The sequence below is a fragment of the Drosophila gunungcola genome, unplaced genomic scaffold (genome assembly GCF_025200985.1).
Source record: "Drosophila gunungcola strain Sukarami unplaced genomic scaffold, Dgunungcola_SK_2 000147F, whole genome shotgun sequence".
In the NCBI taxonomy this organism is placed as follows: domain Eukaryota; kingdom Metazoa; phylum Arthropoda; class Insecta; order Diptera; family Drosophilidae; genus Drosophila; species Drosophila gunungcola.
Genome location: NW_026453308.1, coordinates 57,643 through 84,022, shown reverse-complemented (window position 1 = coordinate 84,022; position 26,380 = coordinate 57,643). Strand labels below are relative to the sequence as shown.

At 33.9% G+C, this 26,380-nt stretch overlaps 1 protein-coding gene across 6 annotated transcripts; it reads left to right on the top strand.

Moving 5' to 3' along the window:
* Positions 1-613: 613 nt before the first annotated feature.
* On the top strand, positions 614-24,942 carry LOC128265685 (ELAV-like protein 2). Of its 6 annotated transcripts, none has more exons than XM_053001869.1 (7): positions 614-751; positions 1,445-2,433; positions 18,890-19,953; positions 20,658-20,702; positions 20,775-21,032; positions 21,432-21,675; positions 23,484-24,942. In XM_053001869.1, exons 3-7 carry the CDS (start codon positions 19,755-19,757, stop codon positions 23,806-23,808), a joined length of 1,071 nt encoding a protein of 356 aa, XP_052857829.1. In that variant the 5' UTR covers positions 614-751; positions 1,445-2,433; positions 18,890-19,754; the 3' UTR covers positions 23,809-24,942. The 6 variants fall into 6 exon arrangements, with proteins under 6 accessions (XP_052857829.1, XP_052857827.1, XP_052857832.1 ...); XM_053001867.1 differs by lacking the exon at positions 614-751 and adding an exon at positions 830-973; XM_053001870.1 differs by lacking the exons at positions 614-751; positions 1,445-2,433 and adding an exon at positions 14,987-15,689 and having other exon boundaries at positions 18,890-19,944.
* The last annotated feature ends 1,438 nt before the right edge of the window (positions 24,943-26,380 follow it).

Here is a 26,380-nt window from a genome sequence, read left to right as displayed (position 1 = left end):
TTCAAAAAAGATTGTTCAAAAAGTAAAAAAAAACGCAAAACTAAAATCTATTTTCCAAGTGTCATGTCCAGTTGTTTTTGGAGGTAGCCAGCAGCTGAATTGCACAGATTACATGGGATATAGACGACGAGCTGTTGGCACACATTTACAATAGCACCTCGTTACCACGCCCCCGTTGTCGGGGGAAAATGCATTTTCAAATTATTTAGAAACCGCGCTTGGAGAGAATTTTCCGCTGGCCTGGAGAGTTGGAGCCGGGAAAGTCGGAGGAGCGAGCTGAGGGGCGGGAAAAGCTGGGCCGAAAGCTCTGCTCCTGTCTGAATTGTAGGTGCTGCGTTTTCGGTGAAAAGTCTCAACACAGGATGTGTTGGCGTCGCTGCCGGCGTCGCAGTCGCTGCGGAAAAGCGCCTCTCTCTCTCATGTTATGGAAAAATTCAGTACGAGTCAAGCAGTCTTCGGCGCATCCAGCAAACGCGGATCTTTTTTAAGCGCGTTTTCGTATTATTCTACTCATATGATTTATCATTTGCGTCGCTATATGATTTCTCCTTGTTTCCGTAGTACGACAAAGCAACTACTACTAAAAAACAAAAAAAACCAATACAAAAAATATTAGGCAAACGTTTTTCGAGATCGGACCAGCAGAAGGCGGAAGGAGGAGCACTTAAGCAAACTTGCTGGGGCAAAAAGAGCGAAATATTCCTGGGGAATACCGGCTTTCAAGGACCGCCGCTGTTCTTCCTGTCAGTCAGTACGTCTCCTTAACTTTTTTATATATTTTTGTATATGTGTGTGTGTGTGTGTGCGTGTGAGTGTAAGATCCGCGATCAAAGCGGTATATACCAGAAGAATCACATTTCGTAACTATTTCGATCCCTTTTATAAGCTCAATCCGAGGTTAAGAATTGGAGCTCAAGTTAGAATCTAAGAGAAGAAAGGTATAAAAAAATAAATTGAATGAAGATCAAGAAAAGTGAGTACATTATTACACAGGAAGAAAACATTAGCCTAAGATTAATAACAGCATTTAAAAAAAATAATTATAGATTATTCAAAACCCTGAATAGAAATTCGCTGTAACTATTTGGTTATCAAAATTGGCAATTGTAAAGTTTATTTAGCTTTTATAAATTTGAGTATTATGTGTTATGGTAAAAATGGTATTATTTAATTTTTTCCATATTTGGAAACGAAAATTTCTAAAACTTTCCTTAAATACAGGTAATTTTTTACATTTTTGTTAGTTTACAAGACCTAAAATTAAAGCTCTCAAATTTTGGACCACATTTCCGATATAACTTTGTTTTCAGTGTATCTATTTTGTATGTATGTACGTGTGGAAAGGGTGTGGCATCGACCTAATTACCTGTAGCCAGTTTTCAGATACTAAAAAATTACCACAATTACTTTTAACCATATTTTAACGCTTCTATTCTCATTTCAGCCAATTCGGAGCGTATTAACACAAAAGTCTGCTGGCAGCAATCAACTTAAAGCCAAAATTAAAAGCAAAAAAATCTCAAACAAAATCGTAATAAAAGAAATTGCATACAACTATCATCAAACTTTTCCAATTCATTAATTTTTGTGTTGTTGACTGATACAAAGATAAAAGACCAAATTCGTTAGGGAAAAGCAATTCTCCCACACAACAAAACATATTATAATACAAAAAAAACAAGTATATTGTAATTAATTTTTATTCAAACATAAATTTGTTTTGAGTAAATGTGCGCTAGCTAGAATCAAATATATTATATAGTCGGATAACATTTGATTACCTTCGTCGGTGAGTGTCTAGCCAATCAATCTATAGCCTATAGGAACCATATATACCACAAGGTTTTATACTGAATTTATAGAATTTTGGGTAGAGGCGCAGTGCGCACCGAAAGGCCCCATCAAAACATCAACACCAAACTCAATATTAACTAACAAAAATACCATAAGCAAGTGTTTTTTTGTCGCAAATAAATAAATTTACATATTTACAAATAAAAGAAAGAAGTTAAACAAAAGTAATATTTAAATAAAGACTTGAATTTCTAAAAGAAATAAATATTTATACAAGAACAAGCGAAGAAAAAGAAAAACGGACTTCCAACGATTTCAAAAGACGACGAAATATTTTTAAACAAAGACCTTGATAACAAAAACTAAGCAAAACTAGCAAATCGGTTAACAAAATATTTGCCAAATCTATGAATCAAAAAATAACAAATTAAACGGAATAAACGAAAACTAAATGAGAAATCCAACGTTGAGCTACCAGAATTATACTAAAAACAAAAAAGGAAGAAATAAGGAAGAATAAAAAGTGCAAAAGCGGATTTAGGACAAAAAGCGTGAGGAAAAACGAGATCGACAGAGATCAGCTGTAAAGTGATATTTTATAAAAACCGAAAATATCAGTTAAGGACAACGACCTTTAAGGTGAGTTTTGATTACATAAACATTTAATTTGTATGTATAAGCCGGCAGTGTAATTGTAAAATTTTGAATCTGTATAGCACGCAATTTTCCTGTTGAACTATAATTTAACAATTACAACAAATTGTGAATTATATTGACTTCAGTTCCAAAGTTAGCATTGTCTGCTTTGAACATTTAAGAATCTGTATGTTAGAGCTTTAAAGTTGGCGGTAGAATGGTAAAATGGAAAGCTAATTAAATATCTAAAAATAGACCCAACAATAAATTCTTAAATTGTTATTTCGATTGCAGTTCCAAAGTTAGCAATGCAATAAATGTCTACTTAAACGATTTGAGAATTCTAGTATTCGCACCTATAAGTTAAATAAAGTCAAATACTTATATAAAGATAATTGAAAAAGTCATCGGTGATTATCCAAGTATCGTTTCTAGCAATAGACCCAAAATAATTGAAATTGCGAAAATTGCAAAATGTTCAATTGCAATTTCCCCCATTTTCGTGGTAGTCCGTCTATCGCCATCTCACTTGCTCGCATCGCTGTTTACACTTGAGCTCTTCGACAAGCAATTTGTGCATTAATTGTGTTCGCTGATTGCATTGTTGTTTCATTGATGATGATTGCCCTCCTTCCCCTCTCAATCAATCATTCCCTCTCCCTCCCTCTCGGCAGCCATGATTGCATTCATACAGATACACACACACATCCTTGGCTGACAATCACATAATGGCCACGTCGCCATTTTCCCACTCGCAGATTTCATTGCATTTTTATCGATTTTTAAATTGGCACAAATTAATCGAGAAAATTGCATTTGTTTAGTCGCGATTGGCAGTCACGTTGTCGTTGAATGTCTTATTCTGCGTCGTATGTTTTATCATTGTCAACTTATTCTAAATTTATAGGAGTAACTGACTGAATCTATTATTTCTTTTTTAAAACAATTTTTAATCAACAAACTTTCAAACAAGTTTGCATTGTTGCTGAATTTTTGTTGATATTTTCGTTTTTCTATGACGTTTCAAGATTTTCAATAAATAAAATAATTATTGTTAAATTTTACAAGTCAATGTGAACCCGATTTTTTCTTATATATATCTGACAAATTTTAATAAATTTCTATAGGGATTCTCCAATGACATCAATCGTAACAATTATTCGTAAAAATCAATTATTTTAATGCAACTTTGGCCAAAAAGTTCACTGTTCGTTGACAAACGAGATATAAATGTTAGAGAGTGAGGTCGAAATACGTTCGGTATTTGCGATGACAATAAATTAAAATAAGTTGGGGCTAGTGGTTGGTTGGAGATGGGTGGAGCTGGATTATATCACAAACGGCAACTGGGCAACTGACAATGCATATTTTGCAGCATCCATATTTAATACGTATATAATTGAGAATGCAGCCTCTGTCTCACTCTGTCTGTCTATGTTTATCGTCCTGCGAGCATCTGAGCATATAGCATTTGTTATATGTATGGCATATGGCGAACATGTAAATGCTGGCACAACTTTGGACGAGTGCCTGCAGTTTTCTTGTCCATCCACCCTCGAACAGATGGAACTGGCCATGAGCCACCACCAGTGGCTGGGCACCACCATGCCAGCGCCACTGCCCGCCAGCATCATCCATCCGCCAGCATCTGTATCTGCATCCCCACGCCAACAAGTTCGGTCACCCACCATCGGATTTGCCTCAGCTGACTGATTCCAACAGACGGAGTCAGCTTTAAGACAAGTTTCCCAGATTAGTATGGCGACTCTTGATAAAATACTCTCAGAACTCAAGTAGAGCAACTCAAATAGAAGGCAAATAGAAGGCAGCAGAAATCGGTGTGGTTTTAAAATAATTTGTAAATGTGTCTAAATGGATGCAATGAAATATAAGAACGAAGTCTTTCGTAATATATTCATTTGGCTTCCGGACTTAAAATATATTGTATATTGCAGAGACATCTTTATAAATGATTTTGAAACTCTTGTGATTTACTTACGTACTCTATAGAATTAAATTTAATATTTTGGTTTTAATATTTTATTAATTTATTTAATATTTTTTTCGAAATATCAGTTAATTGGTTTATAGGTTTTTATACCTCCTTATATTTATGTTTTAAAGTCCAATGATGTTTATATGTCCATCAAATTATAAATCGCCTTAAAAATATTACATTATAATTTAATATTTTTTTAAAATATTAGTTATTACGATTTCTTTATTATATTTTATAATCTAGCTTAGTTTTTATTTCACTGCAACTGCGTATGTAGTTTTATGCATAAATTTGTAGCCCAAAGGATTTTCTTTCTTGTCAGAAATTGAATTCCCTCTTTCACTCTGTTGCTTCCATAGTAAAATAGAGAGAAAATCCATTCAACGCTCACTTTTCTTGGGAAAAAATCTTGAGATGAGTTTTCATTTTCCTTTTCCATCTTGTGCGCCGTATTCTTTGCCCAGTTTTCTTTTGCGGATTCTGTAAATTAAAACGCGTTGCCACGCCCACGCACCCACCGCATACTGCCTTGCACTGAAGTAAAGTGAAATTCTATTAGAAGTTTTGCGTCGAACAAAAACGCGTCGGCGTCCAAGAATATTAAGGCTTTCAGCGAAAGAAATTCAATTTCCAAAGAGTTATTTTCCAGTTTTCTTCGCATCCTAGGAACCCCTTTTTCAGTTTGTGTTTTTTTTATTTCTTTTTCCTTTCTCAATTTTCCCTTTTGTTTTTCTTTTTGGCTTCCTGCGTTTCCATTTGCGATTTTCCTTGAGCTCCTTAAGGGCTTATTGTTGTGTTCTTTAGTCAATTAAATTTGTATGCAATTCCCGGACGATAGTAAATTGCATTCCGTCCGTGGAGAAATCCCATTGCCTCTCATTAGTTGTCATTTTCATTAATACCGCTTTGTCCAACAATGAATGGAAAACTGAACTAATTGTTCGCCTAATTTTCAATTGCATTCTAAAAAGGAGAATCTTATTTCAATTGTATAGATAATTTTACGGGAGACAACGTGGCGTATGAGCAACGTATTTCAATTTCATAGGCCATTTGAGCAGGTCAAAAGTTATGGGAAATTAAAGGAAAACTCCTTGATGTGTGTTGGGAATCAATGGCTGGCCTTTTCGGATATTGTATTTTGGCAAATTGGACGCTTCCCTTTGAAGTTTCGAGCCGGAAACAGCAATCGACAAAATCCAGCGGAAGCAAAATCAATATGACGCATGCGCTGCTTTTTCACCGCCATTCGACTCCCACTTTTCCCCAGCGGGAAATTGCCAGGAAAAGTCAGAGAAAAGCGAAATGCAGCAGTGTTAAATGGCACAGATTACACACAGCTGGCAAGCAAATGCAGGCGGAAAACTTTACGGAAAATGATTAATTTTCGCGGACATATTGCATGGGAATGGGGTTGAAATCAATTTCCGAAAGTTGTGCACATGAGAAATTAATTACTGGTAGGTATAGTTTAAGCTGTAAAATGTTCAAATCCATTTTTAATTTTTCTTGTCAATAAATCATATACAGAATTTGCACAAATAGTTATTTTGGATAAGGCGTTTTCCGAAATTATTAAAAAAAAAGTATTTAAACTATGCAGTCTGCTTGTTTTATTTATATTATATTCATAATATTTGAATAAATAAGATAATAGAGTGTGAACTGAAACTTGTGTTTTTTTTTTTAATTCAGTTTAAAAATTTCAATTGTTTTTTTAGTGACAAAGAATTTCGAAAGGCAAATTTTTTATTAAAAGGAACTTTTCGAGACTCTAAAACTGCTGAACAACCGAAGTACTTCAGTGTTGTTTTACCAAAGGCATTATCCCCAAAACAGAAAATACTTAACTAATCCTCGGTTGACAACAAACAAGAGGGATTTTCACATCACAGAAACCCGGAGTCTGCAAATGAAATTGAGAAGTTGTTTTGAATGTGCGCCCCCGCCCAAAAAAGTATGCAAGGGGATAAAAGTTTATTTGCCAGCCGCTTTTGCTTTTCTTTAATTAATGCAATTGAAGTGCACTTCGGAAAATCGTGCTTTCCACCACCGAACCACCGTCACCAACTTAGCAACCACCTCGAAAAACACCGCTGGCCAGTTAATACACTGAAAAAATAATTTGTATATATAATAAATATATAATAAATATTTAAAAATAACAAAAGAGTATTTATCAAAAAATGTTAAATTACCCTAATCGTGAAGTATTCGGTATTTGTGTTATGTCACTTATAAAATTATCCTTAATTTTTGTCTGTGCAGCAGTCGGCTATCTAAAAAAAAACAGAGTGCAGTGAACCACCACCAGAAAGCCGAAAAAAGTTGTTAAAAAAAATCCGACCACATGAAGATCCATAAACAAATATTTCAATTGGCGCTAAGCTTCAGGCGCTTGGACGATGAGCTACACACAAAGAAACATCGATTTACTATTAAAAAAAAAAACCTTAGGGTATAGAAATAATATTTTAAATCCTTTTTAATTGTTTCTTATTATTAGTTTTGCAGTTTTACTTTTTGCCTATGGATTTTGCGACCAATATATGTTAACATAAATATAAGTTTATTTTTCTTCTTTATTTTTAAAAAGCATTTTTATTTATTTACATTAAATTTTAATATTTTTTTTATTAACATTAAAATTTTTTTTAACGCCAGCTTAAGGTAATGATTTTAATTTAAAACTTTGAAACTTAGAACTTAAAGAGGGATAAATGTACGGAAACCAGTTTTTAATTACGTTTTAGCATTTTTTACTCGCGTTTGTTTATATATTTAACAAAGCTTAACATAATAACAAACACTTAAAAAATAATTAATGAAGAGAATCCCTTTCTTTGAGTGTATAGCTGTTCAGGTAGAGCATTTTCTTGTCCGATGCCGCCGCTGTTTGTGATGCCGTTTGGAAGCATCAAATATTCACAAACTGACAAACAACGAATCAGCCAGCGGTATACACAATGGATGTAAAAATTCAAAATTCAAGCACCACTCCAGAGGGCCCCGCGTACGATAATTGAAATGGACAGCATCCGGTTGCATCGAAAAAAAGGGGTTGGATTAAATTGGGAGGGATATTTTGGGGATTTCAGCATCAGGCGTTGTGTATACAGGCGGGACCAGTTTTTTGAGTCTGTTACCTAGCGAAATGTGTAAAAAACCAAACACAATATCGCTTATCCGAGCCATATATATCCCTACACTTATTTTGACAGGCAATGGCGGCGGTTTTTTTTTTTTCCAAAACAGATGAAGTGCTAAACAATTAATTAGAAAAGTTTTTGCTTTCTTTTTGCGTCGCCCCTACCTCTGCCTAAAAAGCAATTTTAAAGTTGGCAAGCATCAACAAAAACAAAAGCCACCACCACCACCCAAACGTCATTTATTTGGTTTGGGTGGCGGGTGAAGGAACTTTCATGTCTCTTTTTTGGACTCAAGGGTGGTTGGTAAAAACTTAAATTTATATAAGACTTACTTTAAGTAATCTCTAACGAAAAAAATGCTGCATTAGCAGTCCAGTCATAAAAAAGTCAAAAAGTCAAGAATAAGAGTCATGGCGAAAACGCTAGTTTTTTTTTATTCTGGTCACAGCTGCAGTAGAACCATACAATTTTGTTAATGTTTTTATGACATGGTTTGTTAAGAGCTTGGTTAACGGGAACATCTGTCCACGAATTATAAAAAAAGAGATTCCTAGTAATTACAAATTTGTACATTTTGTATTTAAAAAATAACAGCAGAGATCTTTTTAGTTCCCCAACAAAAATAAGTAAAACTTAATTTGCTTGGTACACAAGTAATAATATTTTATGCATTCAACATATTTAAATATTGAAAAATAAAACAAAAAACCAAATACCACCCCCCCAAAAACCAAATACCACCCCCCAAAAAATAAATAATAAATAAAAATCAAGGTGTAAATTTAAAATCATTGCCAGAAATATATATATTTAAACAACTAAGTTTAAATAATCTTATCCCTGCGATTTTTTCTATTGATTTAATAAATTAATAATTTGTTAAAAGGGAATCAAATATTATAGTTATAGCCCAAGTTCATAATATTCCTTTTTTTCAGCAGGATTTTGTGTTGATCAATTTCTCGGAAATGTTGTTCCACCCGCAAATTTTAAAGGGTGTCTCAATTATGTAAATTAAGCTTTAATTTCTCTTGATTTTGTTACATTAATGCCAGGCACCCACTTCTCGCTCCATCTACCTCTCTCTTTTCCTATCCTCTGTCCCTTTCCATTTGACATTATTTGTCTCTTTCTAATCTCCCTTTGCTGTTAATGTCTGCCTGGACAATTAAATTCATTACCTTTCAGCTGATTTAGCTTTTTTCGTTTTTTTTTTTCTTTTTTTTTTTTGCAAAGAACATAGATATGTACTTACTAATACCATTTGTTATGGTATGTAAACACATAGACAAAAAAAACATATCTGTTGCAATTTATGGCAAAAAAAAAATGTTAAAAAAGAGAAGAGAAGGGAAAAACATCAAAAACCATTTTATGTGCTAACAGCATAACAAAGGCAAAGCAAAAGCCGGTCGTTATGCTACACATACAAAGGCAAATAAACCTAAAAAGAGAGTCACACACAAATATACTCACATGTATACATATGGAATGCAATGGAGCAACTTTTATTTTTTGTTTTTTTTTTTTGCTACATTTTCTGGTCCTCTTTGCCGCAAATTCAATTTCCGCGCTTTGTGCGCAGGACTTAGCCACCCACGTAAGCACCCAATGCCCCACCCACCCGCACTCACACACACACACACACACACACACACACACACAAAATACTCACGAGAACACACTTACATGCGCAGTAGAGAGCACTCTCTCTGGCATTTCGCTTCCTGGTTTTGGATAAAAAAAATGCTGGATTGCGCAATCTAGGAAAATCAAAACAACGCCCCACAAATACACATACCCTCCAGTCACACATACAGGCGGAAAGAGAGGGAATAACGGTTAAAAAGAGAGAGGAAAATATGAAGAGAATTCGAGAGAGGTAAGGACTTGGAGCTGAATGCAGTTAAAAAAATAATTATATAAAAAGGAGCATTTCGAAATCAAAAATTGTAAATCTTTGAAAAAACTTGTATTATAAAAATAAATCATTTCTAATGATATTGCGATAAAATTTAATTTTTTTTTACAAAAATTAATCCGTTTGCTCATAAAAATGTATAGAAACGTGGCATCAAAAGATCGTGATGGATTTTTATTTATTAAGACTACAAAATAAATAAATGCACTAGCCTTGCATTAATAGAACCGACAAAGATTTCGAGTGCGGCATTTTTTTCTCAGTGTGCAAGTGGGTGGTGCAGGATGCAGGACCACTTGGCCACCGGCCGGCAATTGTTGTTCGTGTATATATAGCATTGTGTCAGAGTTCAACATCCTTCATAGACAAACGCGAGATAGAAGGAGAGAGAGATATAGGAAAAGAAAGAGAGGAGGGTGTTAGAGAAAGAGAGAGGCAGCATGCAGGTGGTGCCCGTACGTGTATTATCCTCCGATATCCTTGTGGCGGTGGACTGCTGCGCTTTTCCTGCTCCTCTTATCTCTTAATGGTCAGGTGACAAAACGGTCCACATACATAGACACAACAAATATATATATATATGTATATATAGTTTGAGATCAGCTATCGTATTGCACTCGAATTCATGATACATTCCAATTTATTGTGGCCAAATTTGAGGGGTAACACTATTTATTTTTAATCGAACGTAGGTCCAAATTAGAATTTATTATTTCCCAAGTTTTTGCAAAATAATCGCATTTTCCAGATAAAATGGAGTTTGTTAATAAGCTTGGCAGCGTTTGAAAAAGTTAAAACAAATTTTTTCTTCAGGGTTTTTAATATTTAGGTATCAATATATATCTTGCAGTGAAGATATTAAAGTATAAATAGTATATAAAGTATTATTATTTTGCTACCCACGTATTCAATTTTGTTTCGCTGCACTCTGTTTTTGGTAGGAGAATTATTCTCGTTTAAACTCGTTAGCTGCATTAATTATCCCCAGACTGGCCGTTTGTCCAATTATGAGACGAGTGGTTTTGGAAACGTCTCATTTGCCGGCCACCCTTATTGTCGGGATAATGGACACGCATATAGGATATATGGGATATGGGATATGAAAGATGGCGTTCCTGACACAAGCCGCACACATGTGGTGGCCTAATGAAGCCTTGGCCAAGGGTTGAATACTGTTTATGTTGCCAACTAATTACAAAAACTAGTCAAATCTTAAATTAAACAAGAACGGAAGCAAACTTCGGCAAGCCGATGTTCATATACCCTTGCAGCTATTTCAAAAATGAAATATTCTTGAAAACATTTAAATTTTGATTTATTTGCGTATATGTTTAAAAACATTGAAGTTATGATGATTTTCAGCTGAATTATTCGATCGTTCCTCTGGCAGCTATATGATATCGTTTTCCGATTAAATTAAAATTAAAAGCGTATTTCTGAACTGCTAAATTATTACTTTGTCAAAAAGCAAACTTTGATTCTTATTGATTTATTATGTAAAAGCTAACATCTGAGCATAATGTTCATGTCGAAAAGCACACCTTCAATAAATCATTGATTATTTATTGCACAATTTTCTTTTCTATATACAACTATTGTAAAGAAATTGCAATTCATTGCATAATTGGATGCTTTGAACCACTTTACCTGGCTGCAATCGCCGGATAATTTCCAATCCCAATCTCGATTCCAATTGAGTGCCTGGGTGCATTGAACCCTCCAACAATGCCGATCATTTGTAGCGAATTCGGGGTGCAAATTAATTTTATGGCAATCGAAAATACAGCGCCCCGGGGCGTGGCGACCCCTACTTCAACATAAAAGCAAAAACACTTTCAAAGGGGCTAACCAGTTTAGGAACCCATGGAAATCCAACATGGTTAAATCATACATATCAGAGATTAAGTATTTGATAACTTATAGGCACAAACATTCCATTAAATTTATTTTTATAATTTCAAAGATTATGATTTTATTTGTTATAATTATACCAAATATGATTTTATCAGAACATTAAAGAAAATAAAAATAAAATTCATATTTTTTCCTTAAGCCATTGCCTGTGAAAATCCATTTCCCCCCAGCTTGGAAAATCGTTTCTCCAGCTACAAATCGAAACCACCCTCTTTGAGGCTTACACACCGGGATTACACGACCATTTTCTCAGTGCCTCGCTGCCTGTGTGTGCCAAATCAAAACTGATGTTCCACCATAGGAAAATGTGCGAAATTCTAGACGGGAAAACCCCTGCAAAATCACAATAATGTCAATAAGTCGCAGGAGCTATAAATTGCAGCGAACTGAACCAAAGTTCAAGATCCTTTTGAACAGCAGCTGCAAGGATAATGATGCTTGATCACATCGGTGGTGGTGCAAAGCTGTGGTGGTGGGACCTCCCCCTTTTTTTCTATTTCCCTTACGAAAGTGTTACATAACTTGGGAAGCGGGAAAATGCAAATCGATTGGTTCTGGTTCTGTTTCGGTTTTTGTTATTTTACTATTGTCTCGGGGAACGGGTTAGCTTTCCCTTCGAAAACGGGTTCTTCAGGTTCGGGACGAGCTGTCCGAAAGTTTTACAACATTTTGACACATCCTTGTATACTTTAGAATTGGAAAATGTTTTACGAAAATGAAGACATATGTCCACATTTTTATAACAAAGGGTTGACCTGCGTTTTGCTTCGTCTTCGAATTATGTGGACAGCTAAAAATAGGAATAGGGAGCTAATTTTACCTTGCCTTACCTTAAGTTATTTTAAGAATTCAAAAGCTGCTTATTGAATTTTGTACTCTTTTTATTTTGTCGTTAAATTTCTCCAATAAAACCAATAAAAAAAAATTATATAATAATATAATGGTTTTTTTTTAAATATCGATATTTAACTTTCCCTTTTGCAGCTTATAATCACATATCATCAAATTAATTCAAGGAATATTACATTTGTTTTAATGTTTTAAAGTATAAAACTGTGCACAATAAGTGAGCATTAAATTGTTATGTTAAGTGTTAAAAAATAGCATTAGAACAAGGATATATAAAAAACTGTAGCTATAATTAAAATACAAAATTTGTTTAGTTTCAAGAAGCCCTTTTGCTGTTTTGCTTTGGCTTATGCCCAATAAATGCATTTTAAATGGATTGACCTTAATGTCGTTTGATATATGTTTCCTTGCAAAAATAATCAGTGAGGAAATCCCGAGCCTACGCCACGCCCCAGCGCCCACTTATAATTTCTTTAACTCAACTGGGAACCGTTTATCTCTGGCTAGCAAAAAATAAAAGAATAAAAATAACGAACGCAAAAAGCAAAGCAACAACATCATCATCAGCTCCCATCAAATTAAACGAATTGGGTCAAAGGATAAACAAAATTATCTTCAAGAGCCTATGTAAAAAAAAAAAAGAAACAAAAGGAAAAGAAAAAACGTAAGCCAAAGGAAATTCAAAGAAAATTAGGAACATGGCGAAAAAGTACACAGAGTCCTTAAAAAAAGAGCGAAGCAAACGGTTGTAACTCGAGCGAAAGGACAATCTCGCAGCAGCCCAGCCACCCCACCACCCACTCACCACCCAAAAGCACCCACTCTCTACCCAAAACCCCCTCCTCCCAAAAAAAAACTCCCTTTGCTGTTGTCAAGCGAAATGCTGAAATTTCATTATTTATAACACGGAAGCTGTGTGTGTGAGAGGAATTTTCGTATGTGCCTGTGTGCGTGAGAGAGATGCTGTGTGTGCAAAGGACTCTGTGTGTGTATGTGTATGGGGCAAGTGTATGTCTGTGTGCGCCTGATTAATATTCCTAGCCTGCAAGGTGCTCTCCCTTTTATTTTCAGCCTCACCTCAACCCCCGAAAAAGTTCACTTCCCCTTCCTCTGTTCTTTTCTCACTCTCCCTTTATCTCTCATTCTCCCACTGCATCTGTCTTTATAAAAAAATGAAATCGGGTGGGAAATAAAAGCCCAGCAGGAGGGAAAAACTTGTTCGCCTGTCTGAGTCTGTTTTTCCAGAATTTATCCATAAATGTTTTCTATTAAATCCTAAAAAAATCATATCCTAAAAATACTCATTGATGTTACTTAAAACTTAAATATAAAATAATACTCAATTGGTTAAAATTATTAACTGTTATCAGTTCTGTAAATTTACCTTTACTATTAAAAAAAAGTAATATATATCTTAAAAACTTTTATGTTCATATTTTTCTTTAAAAGTAAGCGAATATGCCACTTTAGGTGAAATAAGAAGACAATGAAAATACTTTTTATGATAATATTAAAATGTATTAATTAAAAAAATATACTTTTGTGCTAATGACAGAGAATATTTTATCAATTGATGTATAAATATGTATAAATATGAACAGATAATTTATATATTATGTTATAAATGCGATTTTAGGTGCGTTTACCGTTAGCTTATATTTCAAAGCTCCATATTTATGACCATTAAATCCCTTTATTTTTTTCCTGTTTTCATTCAAGCTCAGACAAAAACATTGCTCGAGTTTTTTTTTTTTTGTAGAGGGAGGGTCCTGTCCCATTATCTTAGTCTGATATAATTTGCATCATTCACATCGAGTCAAGTTCTCGTACTCCTGCTCACTCCAACAGCTGAATGTACACGTAGACAAATTCTTGGTATTTTTCTTTGCTTATCAGATCTAAGAGAATTAACAATATGTGTGGAATATGTGGACTATAGTAATATTTTATAAAAAATTAGTTAAATAACTCAAATGAGTGATATGAAATAGATTTTATTTTATAAATGTACTTATTATTGTGACCAGTTTTGAATTTTAACCTGAATTTACTTTTAGTTAACTTTATAAGTAAAACTATTAAAGTTGTCATTTTGCAAATTTTTGACATATTTTGTTCTTAACAAAGGTGTATTTTGATTTAGTCTCGGTTCCTTTTTTAAGCTAGTTACCAAGAGCTTTGAAATTAAAAAAAAAAACAAATTCTTGAAACAATAACCTTTCTGAATACTAGAGCATGACTTCCTCAAATTTTAAATAATTTCTTATAAGTTTGAGAATGAACTAAATAAGATTAATTTCCTTTCCGAAATTTCTGTCGTGTAGTGTCAGCAAATTTTTTTTAAGTGCAAGGACTCTTGTTTCCTCACCTCGTCGATTTGCAACCCACCCAACATTTTCCGCTCTCTCTTTTTTTCGGTGTGCGGTGTGCGCTCTCTCTTGCCGCTCTCCCAAAAAGGGTGTGTACCGGCAGGACTTTAGAAAGAGAGGGAAAGGGATAGCGAGAGGGAGATACTGGTGCAAGGATACTCGGTGGTGGTAGCGGCTTTCGCTCTCTTTCGTTCCGCCGGATCGCTTCGTCCTTATTGCGCATATTGCCGCTTTTGGGGGCCGGCGACAAGGATGCAAGGATACGGCCAGCCCAGCTAGGATATATGTGTAGATTCACATATACACATATATATATAGAGATATCGGTCTAAGGCCCAAGTCCTGGCGCTGTATTCCTCTATTCGATTCAGTCGTACGTGTTCGTTCGTTGCTTTCGTTCGGTTTTGATTCCATTCGGTTGTGTTTCTCGTTCGAGAACATTCATTTATAATTTTTTACTCCTCTGCACCGGTTTTTGTGTTGTATATATACTTCTATATATGTATATTAAGTTACGAATTTGTTGTGTTCTCGGTTTTTTACCCAAAACTAACAACTAGAAACCAAAAACTAGAAACTAAACAAAGCAATAAGCTGTGCAATTACCGGGACTCGACTTCGATAATCGTGCAATATCTCTATAGAACACTTGGAAAAGTCGCTGAGCACTTGGCAGAATTGCAATTGTTATTACACACAGACCCTAGTCAAATCTCAATTTTCTTTCGCATTTTTTTCGAGTTTGTGCCTCGAGTGTCTACTATAAACTACGCCAGATCCCATCGGCCATATCCCATATATATATATATATCCCATATATATATATTCATATATTTAGCCAGGAAATCGTTGGACAAAGGAGCGTACAGGCCAAAGAGAAAGAGCGAGCGAGTCGACGCGAAAGAAAGTTTTTGTGCAATCAATATACATCTATTATATAGTCAGTCAGTCAGTTTACCCAACTCCCCTTCCTTCGCACGCACCACTGTATGACAGTGGTACTTCTCAAACGCAACTCGCTCGCAGAATTTCACGATTTTGTACCGCGACCGAAGCACGTAAGTGGTAATGCCATGATCTAATCAAGTTTATCCAGCCATCTATATTTAATTCTTAGCCAAACGCCTGCCAAAATAAATCGATAAGGGGGGGCGCCATTGTAAATTTCCATGACAGCTTTTATTTTTTTTCTTTTCGTTCTCGTTGCGCTGCAAAATAATACAAGCTCTAGCCGCTAAAGGAACTTAAAGTATATTTTAGGTTCCGCAAACGAGTGGAGAAATGTCACAAATTAAATGTCACCTTAAATAATATTAATAAAACTACTTAATAATATATATCTTAATTATTTTACTTTGCTTGTTTTCAGTTGGTTCTCGGTTTACTGAAAAATAACTTAAGTCTCCAAGCTTACTAAAAAGTAATAAAAAAAAAAACAATAACAAAAAAACAAATAAAAAATTGTAGAATTTTTATCAATGAGCATAAACAATTACCAACGTCTTTCAAAAGCGTATTCTTCTAAATATTTTTAAATAATTTATAATGCTTTTATAGTACCTGCATAAAAAAACTGTACTATAAAACTTAAAAAACTCGACTTTGAAATTGAGTCAAAAAAAGTAATTAACATGTACGGTCCAAAAAAAACCCTATTAAAGGATATATAATATCAAAGCAAAACTATATAAACATTATAACATCTCCAATTGGGAAATTTAAATTAGTACAAATAATAAAAACATGTGCTATCTAGAAGTGTTTTTCGTTGAAAAACTTGAAATGTGTCTCAACACTCAGTGAGCTTTAAAAAAATGCCCATTAGTCTTAAACAAATTCCGCTTAAGCACTTCCCCGTTCCCTTCCAGGGACTTGAGGAGTCATGTGTGTATCCTGACCCTCCTCAAGGCCCTCGACAAATGCCAACCGACACACATTCGCAAATGAGGTCACAGATATCGGCGCAAAAGTGTCAATTACACGTTTACACGCTTCTCCTCCGCCATCATCTTTTCACTCACGTCCATGGGTGAGGGCAGTAGGGGGTTAAGGGGGCCGTTTGCTTCATCCAGTGTCACGCCATGCTGTGCAATTAAAGGATGTCCCCGGCTCGAATCCTGCATCCTTGTGGGCGAGGAGTCGCCCCGCTGCATTTTCACTGCACTTCCTTTTGTTCGCCATGCCTTTTGTGCAGTGCTCTTTTCATTTCGCTCCCAACCTAAATACACTGCAAGAAAGGTAATGGCATTTTATAACTATTATTTATGAAAATGAAAAAAAAAAAATTTGGCCAGTTGGTCTCCCATTAAAAAAAAAAATTATAATTATAAATTATAATTATATAGATTTGTAATTTTTTTTATAAAAATCACTTTTTAAAATAAAAAAAAATAATGTTATCAAGTATTCGATGGATAGGATATGTTAGTGTAATCACATCACACTTATCAGTAAATGGAATTATCCATCATAATTTCTTTGGTGAGAATTTTTAATTTTTAATAAAACTGGTTATGCTGCATAACATCAAATAATATATAAATGTTTTATTTATTGAGGACCTAGCTGAGGACCTAGCTAAACATATATCATTTATTTTTTCCCCTTTTTTCGCTCAGTGCATTTTGCTTTTAACCCAGTGTTGCACCTTTTATTGGGTTCAACGAACGCAGTAACAGCTGTTGGGACCCCCAAACCTCATTTAACGTGCCACGATCCTTGCACAGAGCGAAAAAGGGCAAATAAACACGGGTGTGGGAAATGTGGAAAAGACACGGGCTGAAAACTAGAAAACCCAAACACAGGCACACGGGGGTTCAACGACCCCGGACAGGACAGGACATTATATGGCAGGACATGCGGCCCGTTTGTTTGTTTTTCGCGTCAGGTTTTTACCCTATTTTCAATGCAGTCCTTTCACAAACACGCACACACAGATGCCGGAGGCCAGGATCTAGGAAGTCCTTTTTTGCTCTTTCAACCCCTAAAGAAATTCCAATTGGAAACAAAAGTATTTAAGCCACAAGGATATGAGCTTGGAAATTCAATATTTATAGATATATAATAAAAGCATAAATATTTGTATATTATTTTAAGAGTTTACTTTATTTGTAAAATATTATTTGCTTTAAAGTATAAAATTTGTTCGCTAAAAGTTTTTAGTTTCAAAAAATAACAAATCTCAATAAAAGTAATCTTCAAAAATAGTTGCCTAATAATAAAAAATAACAATTTCCATATTGGAGTCCAACGAAATTCAAGCTTTAATCTCCGATACAAATGTGATTTTATCGAAGTTCAAAGAAAAACTGCCATGGATGATTACGTGCTGGGAATTTCCCCTGTTTTGCAATCAACACAAGTTACCATTTGACACGTATTTTTTTTTAATGCGATTTGGATTCTGGCGTATTGCCTTGCGAATCGTTCCATTGTTCACTTCCGAATTTTGTGGAGGGAGCAATAAATGACCATTATGCAGGGCTAGCATCTTTCGATTCATATCATATATCGTGACATTACACATAGGATTCACATATCGCATCTACCTACAGCGATTTAATTAAATTCCAAGCCATTAGGCGAGTACTTTATGCTGACAAAAAGCGGTGAAAAAAACTCCAGCCGAGTCGCTTTGTTGTTTGATAAACAGATTTCGGCGTTGACTTACCCTTGTCCATGGAATTCATTAGCTCAGGGGTGGGGGCGGTGGTGCTTACTAATGGTGCGCACTGTTGTGCTGCTGTGGTGGTGACAGTAGTCTCTCGGATTCCTTGCCAAGTCGTGTGTGAAACGCGCTTATCGAGCACTTTTCATCGGAACAGCACCCATATTGGCAAGTTGTATGGCTCGCGAAAATGAGACAGCATTCGAAAAAGTTTTTCAACTAAAAAGTGCTAAAGAGCTAGTGCTTTTACCATTGAAAGAGATTGTCAAAGTAAGCAGCTAAATTAATGAGTTGTGTGTGTGAAGTCGACCGAAATGATCTAAACATATTGTCCCTCCATACATGGGTAGCTAATGTAATGGCTAAATTGTTGAAACAATGGTTTAATTAAGACAGCACTTGATTGTAATTGTTTAAACAACTTATTCAAACAAAATCCATGACTGTTGACATTTTCATAAAATTATTTTGTTTTTAAAAATGATTATTTTGTTTTTGAAAAATATGGCAATTAGTTAAAATTTATATATTTATAAATTTACAAAAACATTATTTCTTAACATAACATTACCTCGTACTTTTTTTTTGCAGATTGAGTGAAAACGAGCGAGCAATCGAACAGCCATCATTTATCAAAGAAAAGATACGGATCACCGGAAAAGAGGTAGATTTTTTAACCGCAGACGAGAAGGGAAACAAACGAGGCAAGAATAAAAAGGAGGAGAAGTAAACAAAAACCAAACACCACCAAATAAAACCAACTACTATTAATTTAAAGCAAACATAAACGAATAATCATATTCAAGCGGTATATATATACAAGAGGATAACGGATAACACAACTAACTATATATATACGATATATGAATGTATATTTGAAAACCAAAGCTAAGTTCTAGTCAAATAAAACCAAAAAAACCAGCGCAAATTTAGTAAAAGTATAACAAAAGGGAAAACCCAAATTATTGCTATCTTTTTGCATTTTTGCAATTTTATAAAAAATAACAAAGAAAACGAAAAACAAAACCAAAAAAACTACAACTAAAGATCATAATAACCTTTAAAATTCGAAGAAGCAAAAAAGAAGAAGTAAACACATTTAGCAAAATTTACTCTTTTATCTAAACGAAAACAAAATACAAAAATAATTCAAGAATAAATAAAATTTTAAAAGTTTTAGACAGGCAAACGCTCTAAACATAAACTTAAAAAGCAAATACATTTTTTTCGCGATCGTAGTTGATCTAAAAACCCCCAAAAACCGATATATATAAAAGCAGCGGCTAAAACGCGGGACTTGTGCAAAGCGCAGTCGAAACTAAAAACCCAAAATCCAAAAACTAAACATAACGAGCAGCCCTAACTTGTAAGCGAAAAGCAACCAACCAAGAAGTGAGATAGTGAGATTAACTAGGACTAACCGAAAGGACTAAATCAGGGCAGGATCAGGATCAGGATGACCAACGCCATGGACATAGTGAAGAACGGCAGTGCCAATGGCTCCGTGGACGGCAGCAATGATGAGTCGCGCACCAATTTGATCGTCAACTATCTGCCGCAAACCATGACGCAGGAGGAGATGCGATCGCTCTTCTCCAGCATCGGTGAGCTCGAGAGTTGCAAACTGGTGCGTGATAAAGTCTCAGGTAATTTGGGTAAATATTGACCAATTCTTCTAGTATTTTACTCTTTATACCTGATACTGTGTTCGGCATTTTTAAAGCTCATTTGTCCTTGAATTTTTTTTTATTACATTTAATAAAGTTTTGTTTATTTCAAGCAAATTATTGTAAAAACTGGTATCATTTTTTTTTTCAAAGATTTAAAAAAAGCGTCCATGCAGGAAACACCATAGTCTTCTTCTACCAACATTTTTTAGAAAAATTCTTAATAAATATTATTAATTAGTTTATCTCAAAATTAATTGATATAACATAGGCAAGTGAAAGCGAAAAGAAGTTCAGTTTTTGTCGGAACTTTTACAAAAACATACGAATTTTTACATACAATATTGTCCATTATTAATTTTTCATATTTGTTAAGACTATAAAAATTGTAAACATCTGAATCTGTGTAAACAATTTATTCATATTTATAATACCTCTTTGCATGTTGTGCGTTCTAAAATGCAAACAACAATGCGTTTACTCAGTTTCAAACCTTTGTTTAAGTATCCAAAAATCAAAATCACAAAGGGTTTCAAAAAAATATTCTTTCTTTGCCTTTTTAAAAGTTAGTTAAAACTTAAAAATAATACCAAGCATGTTTTTGTTCTTTTTTATATCTTATTCTTTAGCTGTCTTTTTTATCTAGTAACTACATTAACATCTAAACTAAGATTGTGTTAATTTATTTACAGTCTTGCCAGCATCGTTGACCGCTCTCAACCCGGCACTGCAGCAAGGTTAGTTTACCGACTAAATGTCTATTATTATTATGTATAGTAACCACTGCCATTTTTTGCGATTCGATATAGGTCAGAGCCTGGGCTATGGATTTGTTAATTACGTAAGGGCCGAGGATGCTGAGAAGGCTGTGAACACCCTGAACGGTCTGCGTTTGCAGAATAAGGTTATTAAAGTATCATACGCCCGTCCAAGCTCAGAATCTATTAAGGGTGCTAATTTATATGTATCGGGTCTTCCGAAAAATCTATCACAACCAGACTTGGAGGGGATGTTTGCTTCGTTCGGCAAAATAATTACATCTCGTATACTCTGTGATAATATTTCTGGTGAGTTTTGTTTGAAAGATGGAAATGATGATTATTATAAGACCTTGTCGATAAATATGTTGTTTGGGATAACACGAATTGGAGTTGGTTTTGCAAAACTTATAAGATTGATTTAAGTTTAAAATAAAATCACAATTCAATTTTATAATACATATTTACAATAAGACGATGATTTTTATAACTTGAAATATAATCCTTTGATTAAATTAACTTTTGAGCTATTCAAGTTGTGCTGGTCTTATTTTAAAATTATATATTGTAATAATTGCAAGAAACATAATTGATTTTTTGTTTTTCTTGCACCAATTAAATTTAAAACATATAAAAATAGATGTTGGAAAAATTATTTAATGTGTAATTAATGTTATCATAATCTATACTAATTCTATTATTTTGTAGGTCTATCGAAGGGAGTCGGTTTTATACGTTTCGATCAGCGCAACGAAGCCGAGCGGGCCATCCAGGAGCTGAATGGCAAGACCCCGAAGGGATATGCCGAGCCGATCACCGTTAAGTTCGCCAATAATCCGAGCAATAGCGCCAAGGCCCAGATCGCCCCGCCCCTCACCGCCTACTTGACACCCCAGGCGGCAGCGGCCACCAGACGTTTGGCCGGAGCTCTGCCCTCCGCCGGTCGCATAAGGTTCGCATTAAATCATCCCAAGATCTTTAGCTAAAGATACTTTCATAGGGAAACAAACCGTTTTTGAGGCTCAGGATTAATGCTCACAAAAAAGGCTACCAATATATAAAGCGTCCGACAAAAAAACAAACTTAGTTGGTATTTTATAAAAATACTACAAAATTAAAAATAAAATAATTTGGTCTTAAAACAATTCAAATGCATAAGATTAAACATTAAAAAAAACCAAACATAGTTCATATTTTATCAAAATACTCAAAAATCTAAAATAAAATACAACAAAAGAACCGAAAATATATTGCTTTGAAAAAAACGCATTTATTACATATCCAAAGATCATCTATTTACCAAAAAACCAGCATATTTAAAAGCTTTGGGCAGCATTATTTTGAGCATGTATACTGAGTATATAATATTGGTGATTATTTATATTTATATGCACATAGTGTAATTAAGGATTGAAGGAATTTTGGTCCGATTGCATTTCCGATTCCATTGGCCCTATCCATTAAAATTCGAATCCTGGGCATACATTTACATTTTTTCATTAAACTTAATTCAAAGTTAAGTTAACGATAAATAACTTCTTCATTTTTCTTTGGTATGTACGTATGTTTTTGCAATTTCGTTGACTAATTAATTTGTATTGATTGTATAAACCATTTTGTTGCTCCATTTTTTCTTTCTTTCTTTGTCTTTACAAAATACATTTTATCATCATTTTTAGCATTGGAAAGAGTCCTATGTTAGCGATTAACAAGGGCCTACGAAGGTGAACATATTAATCTTGGTCTTTTCACGCTATTTGTGCAAATTGTTATTTTGTTAATTTATTTATTTGGCTGAAAATAGAAAAAATATATTCAAATATCTATATAAATGTCTAGCAATAATGTTGATACTTATATACAACGTTTGTATATATTTCAATTACGTATTTCATTTAGTTATATTTGCTACACCGCTTTGGCTTTTAATTTTTTCGTTTGCATGTGAGAGTTTCCATTGATTCCAGTATGTTGTTTAGTTTTATATCCGGATTTTAATTTTTTTCCGAATATAATAATGAACCAAATAACCGTTTAACAATATTTTTAATTTGTTTATATATTTCTTTATGAGAGGAAGGTACTTAAAAATAATAAATCATCGTGTTCAATTCAACATCAAAATGTCTAGACATTACTGAACCAATGAGCTTAAGATTGCACTAATAATAAATTGGGCGTAATATTTTTTTCAATTTAATTTATTGGTGGTTTTTTAATAAAAAATAGATTTAAAATTTATAAACATATAACTTTTAATAGTTTCAGTCAAGATTCAGAGTTGCTATTTTTGTAGCAAGCAAAAACAATTTAAAATAGAAAAATGTATACAAAATTAATAAATATACAGAAGTAACTTCAAATTTGTTAGTGTAAATTTATAAAAAAATAGATCCAAAACTAAAGGGCCTGGAAAACTGAAATGTATATGTATTTTAACCTTCGTTAATCAGCATGTAAGGTGTGGCCTAGGGAGGTACCCAAACCATTAACGTTAACAAGTTCCTACTTTTTTTTTATATATTTTTATTATCAAAAAACTTATCAACAGAATATGAATAGGCCCATTTTCGTTGTTTGTCAGCATGTGCCTTGAAAACCCAGAGATCGAACGATCTAAATCCATTTGGTTAAGTGTCAAGAAGGGCCTAGGAGAGTACCTAAAATGAATATTGATGTAAACTGCACTTCGCAACATACACAATTAACTAACATAATTTGTTTATCTCATCGCCGGCTTGAATCGCAACTCAACTTTAGGTACTCACCGCTGGCTGGCGACCTACTGGCCAACTCCATTTTGCCCGGAAATGCGATGACCGGATCCGGATGGTGTATATTCGTATACAACCTGGCCCCGGAAACCGAGGAGAACGTGCTGTGGCAGCTATTCGGACCCTTCGGGGCCGTACAATCGGTGAAGGTGATCCGCGATCTGCAGACCAGCAAGTGCAAGGGATTCGGGTTCGTGACCATGACCAACTACGATGAGGCCGTAGTGGCCATCCAGTCGCTGAACGGATACACCCTGGGAAATCGGGTGCTCCAGGTCAGCTTTAAGACTAACAAGACCAAGACCACTTAGGCGAACCCGCCATTTTGGGCTAGACCTAGACCTTTCCAATACTCCACGATCTGTTTGATTTGACGAACCTAGACTATTGACTATTTGACTATTGAATATTGGAATATTTGAATATTTGACTATTTGATCTGATAAGAGACAGTGTAGTCGAAATTGTGCGAAAACTAGCGCGAATTATGATGTCTATCATTTGATTTGTACGCTAAACGAAATTATTATGATTGTAATTCTAATGAAATCTTAGTGAAAATTGATTTATCTCCATCTCTATAATTTAGTTCTATTAACTAAACCAAGCAACCAAAACAAAAACAAAAAAAAAAACAAAACAAAACAAAGCTTGAATGAGGCAATCCAAAAACACAACACAGAAACTAAGGCAAACTTTAGAAAAAAAGATGAACAAGACAACTGTCTATAAATTGACAAATGAAAATATTAAGGTCAAAGGAAAAAACAAAACAAAAAACGAAAAATAAAGAATAAAGAATAAAAAACCGCAAAAATATGAATGAAAATGATCTAAGTCGCAATATATAGTAACTATTTTTTTTAACTTATGTATATGTAATTTAATTCGATTATATTCAATTAAACAGAGTATTTAAACAAGCTAACCAAATGATTTAATGTCTATTGATTTAAGATTTACCAACATTACTCTCTCAGCTTACCTAAGTACTTATTATAATGAATATGCATAAATATATTGTATTGTATTGTATTTTGTGTTCGATTTGCAAACCTTACCTTACATTACATTAATTCTAGTGCTATTCAGCTCTTATATTTAATTCGATTCGCCATGATTTACACTCAAAGACGAAACGAAAATCGAAAATCGAAGATAAAGCCGCGATATATTCTTCAAACGTAACAACAAAACCCCAAAAACCGAGCACCCCCACACACTCAATCGTAACCATTATTATATATATGTAACCAGATTTAATTACCTTTTTTTCGTCGTCTAAGATTCGTATTCGTATTCGTCAAGTGCAAACCAAAGTAAATGAAACCAAGAAAACTTATTATATTATATTAAATTATATATTATTACGCCTACTTATTATTCCATTTTTATAATTATTATAACTTATTAAATGAAACCAAGTAAAACCAAACAAAAAAACATAGCTACAACTAAAAATATATATTTATTATTAAATAAATGTGTGACTTATTCCAAAAACTATGCAAAAAAAAAGAAAAAAACACAAAAAACTAAAACACAAAAATTTGTTTTCTTTTTTTCCTCAAATATCTACACTCACACACACCTAAACTTGAGCTTGCAAAACATCGATAAATCATAGAATCGCTTGTGAATTAAAAGCACAAGATTTGGTTGTTAATAACCAATTCATACATAGCTTTGTTATGATATTCATATTCTTCAAAATACGAGTATTCTAATCTTCAAATTTTTCGTAGTTTATATTAATTTTCAAGACCCTAACGATCAACGTTATGGTCGATATTGTCGATATTTTCATTGACACTATCAATTAGTATTGATGTTTTGTCAGCTCTAACCTCTACCCACCTGAAAATTGGCAATATTACAGGCAAAACGCTTTCACAGTTGAAGTGATCATTAAATAATTGGATTGGAACGAAGGAAAAATCAAAAATGACCAACAAAAATCGGAACTTCAGCCGTGGAAGCCGCTCCACACACCACCACATACCATAACACTCAACAACAGCACTCGCATTTATAAAAAGATAATTAAAATACAAACTAAGTTTCAATGCTCTCTTAGGTATAATTAAGTTTTAACTACGTTTTACGCCTATATAAATAAATATTTAATCACACACACAAGCTATATGTACGCGCATCTATATAAATTTCAAACAAAGTTTGTTTATTCGATATTTAGCCAGATATTCTAGTTTCCAAATCCAAGATCATTTAGTAGAGTCCACCAACAATCAATGTGTGTGTCTGTAGTTTAACTGACGACAAGAAAACGAGAGCAGATATGAACATTTTTTAAGAAGCAAACTTTTTTTTGGTGTTTTTAGGGCTTAAGGGTCAGGCCACATCTACATGGCAATCGGCCATGAGGCGAAAAACATTTAAAATAAAAATACAAGAAAAAGAAAATGAAAGCATTCTTTAAAACTAGGGAAAACCAAGGAAAACAAACGCAAAACAACTCAATCTAAGAGTAAGTTGCGAGCGCAAATTGAAAACACCAAATTTTTAAATATATAATATAAATGATGTAAAGTTTTTTAAACAAAGATTTATAGTAAAATTTATTAAAATATATATATATATATACATACAAACATATATATATATATATATATATATATGTATTTATTAAGTATATATAACGATATATACAAAAAAATACACAAGGATAAGAAAATCAAGAGAAACCATTGCGGTATCACGAAATTCAAAGGAATATGAGGAAAGTAAAATGTGAAATACATTAAAAAAATACCTAAAATTACCTACAAACGAGAAATCAGAGAAAGACCGGAAGTCCACGAAAAAGAACTGCTCGCAAGCAGTGCTGCAATATCAAGCAGTTTTGCCGTTTGGACTTCAAAA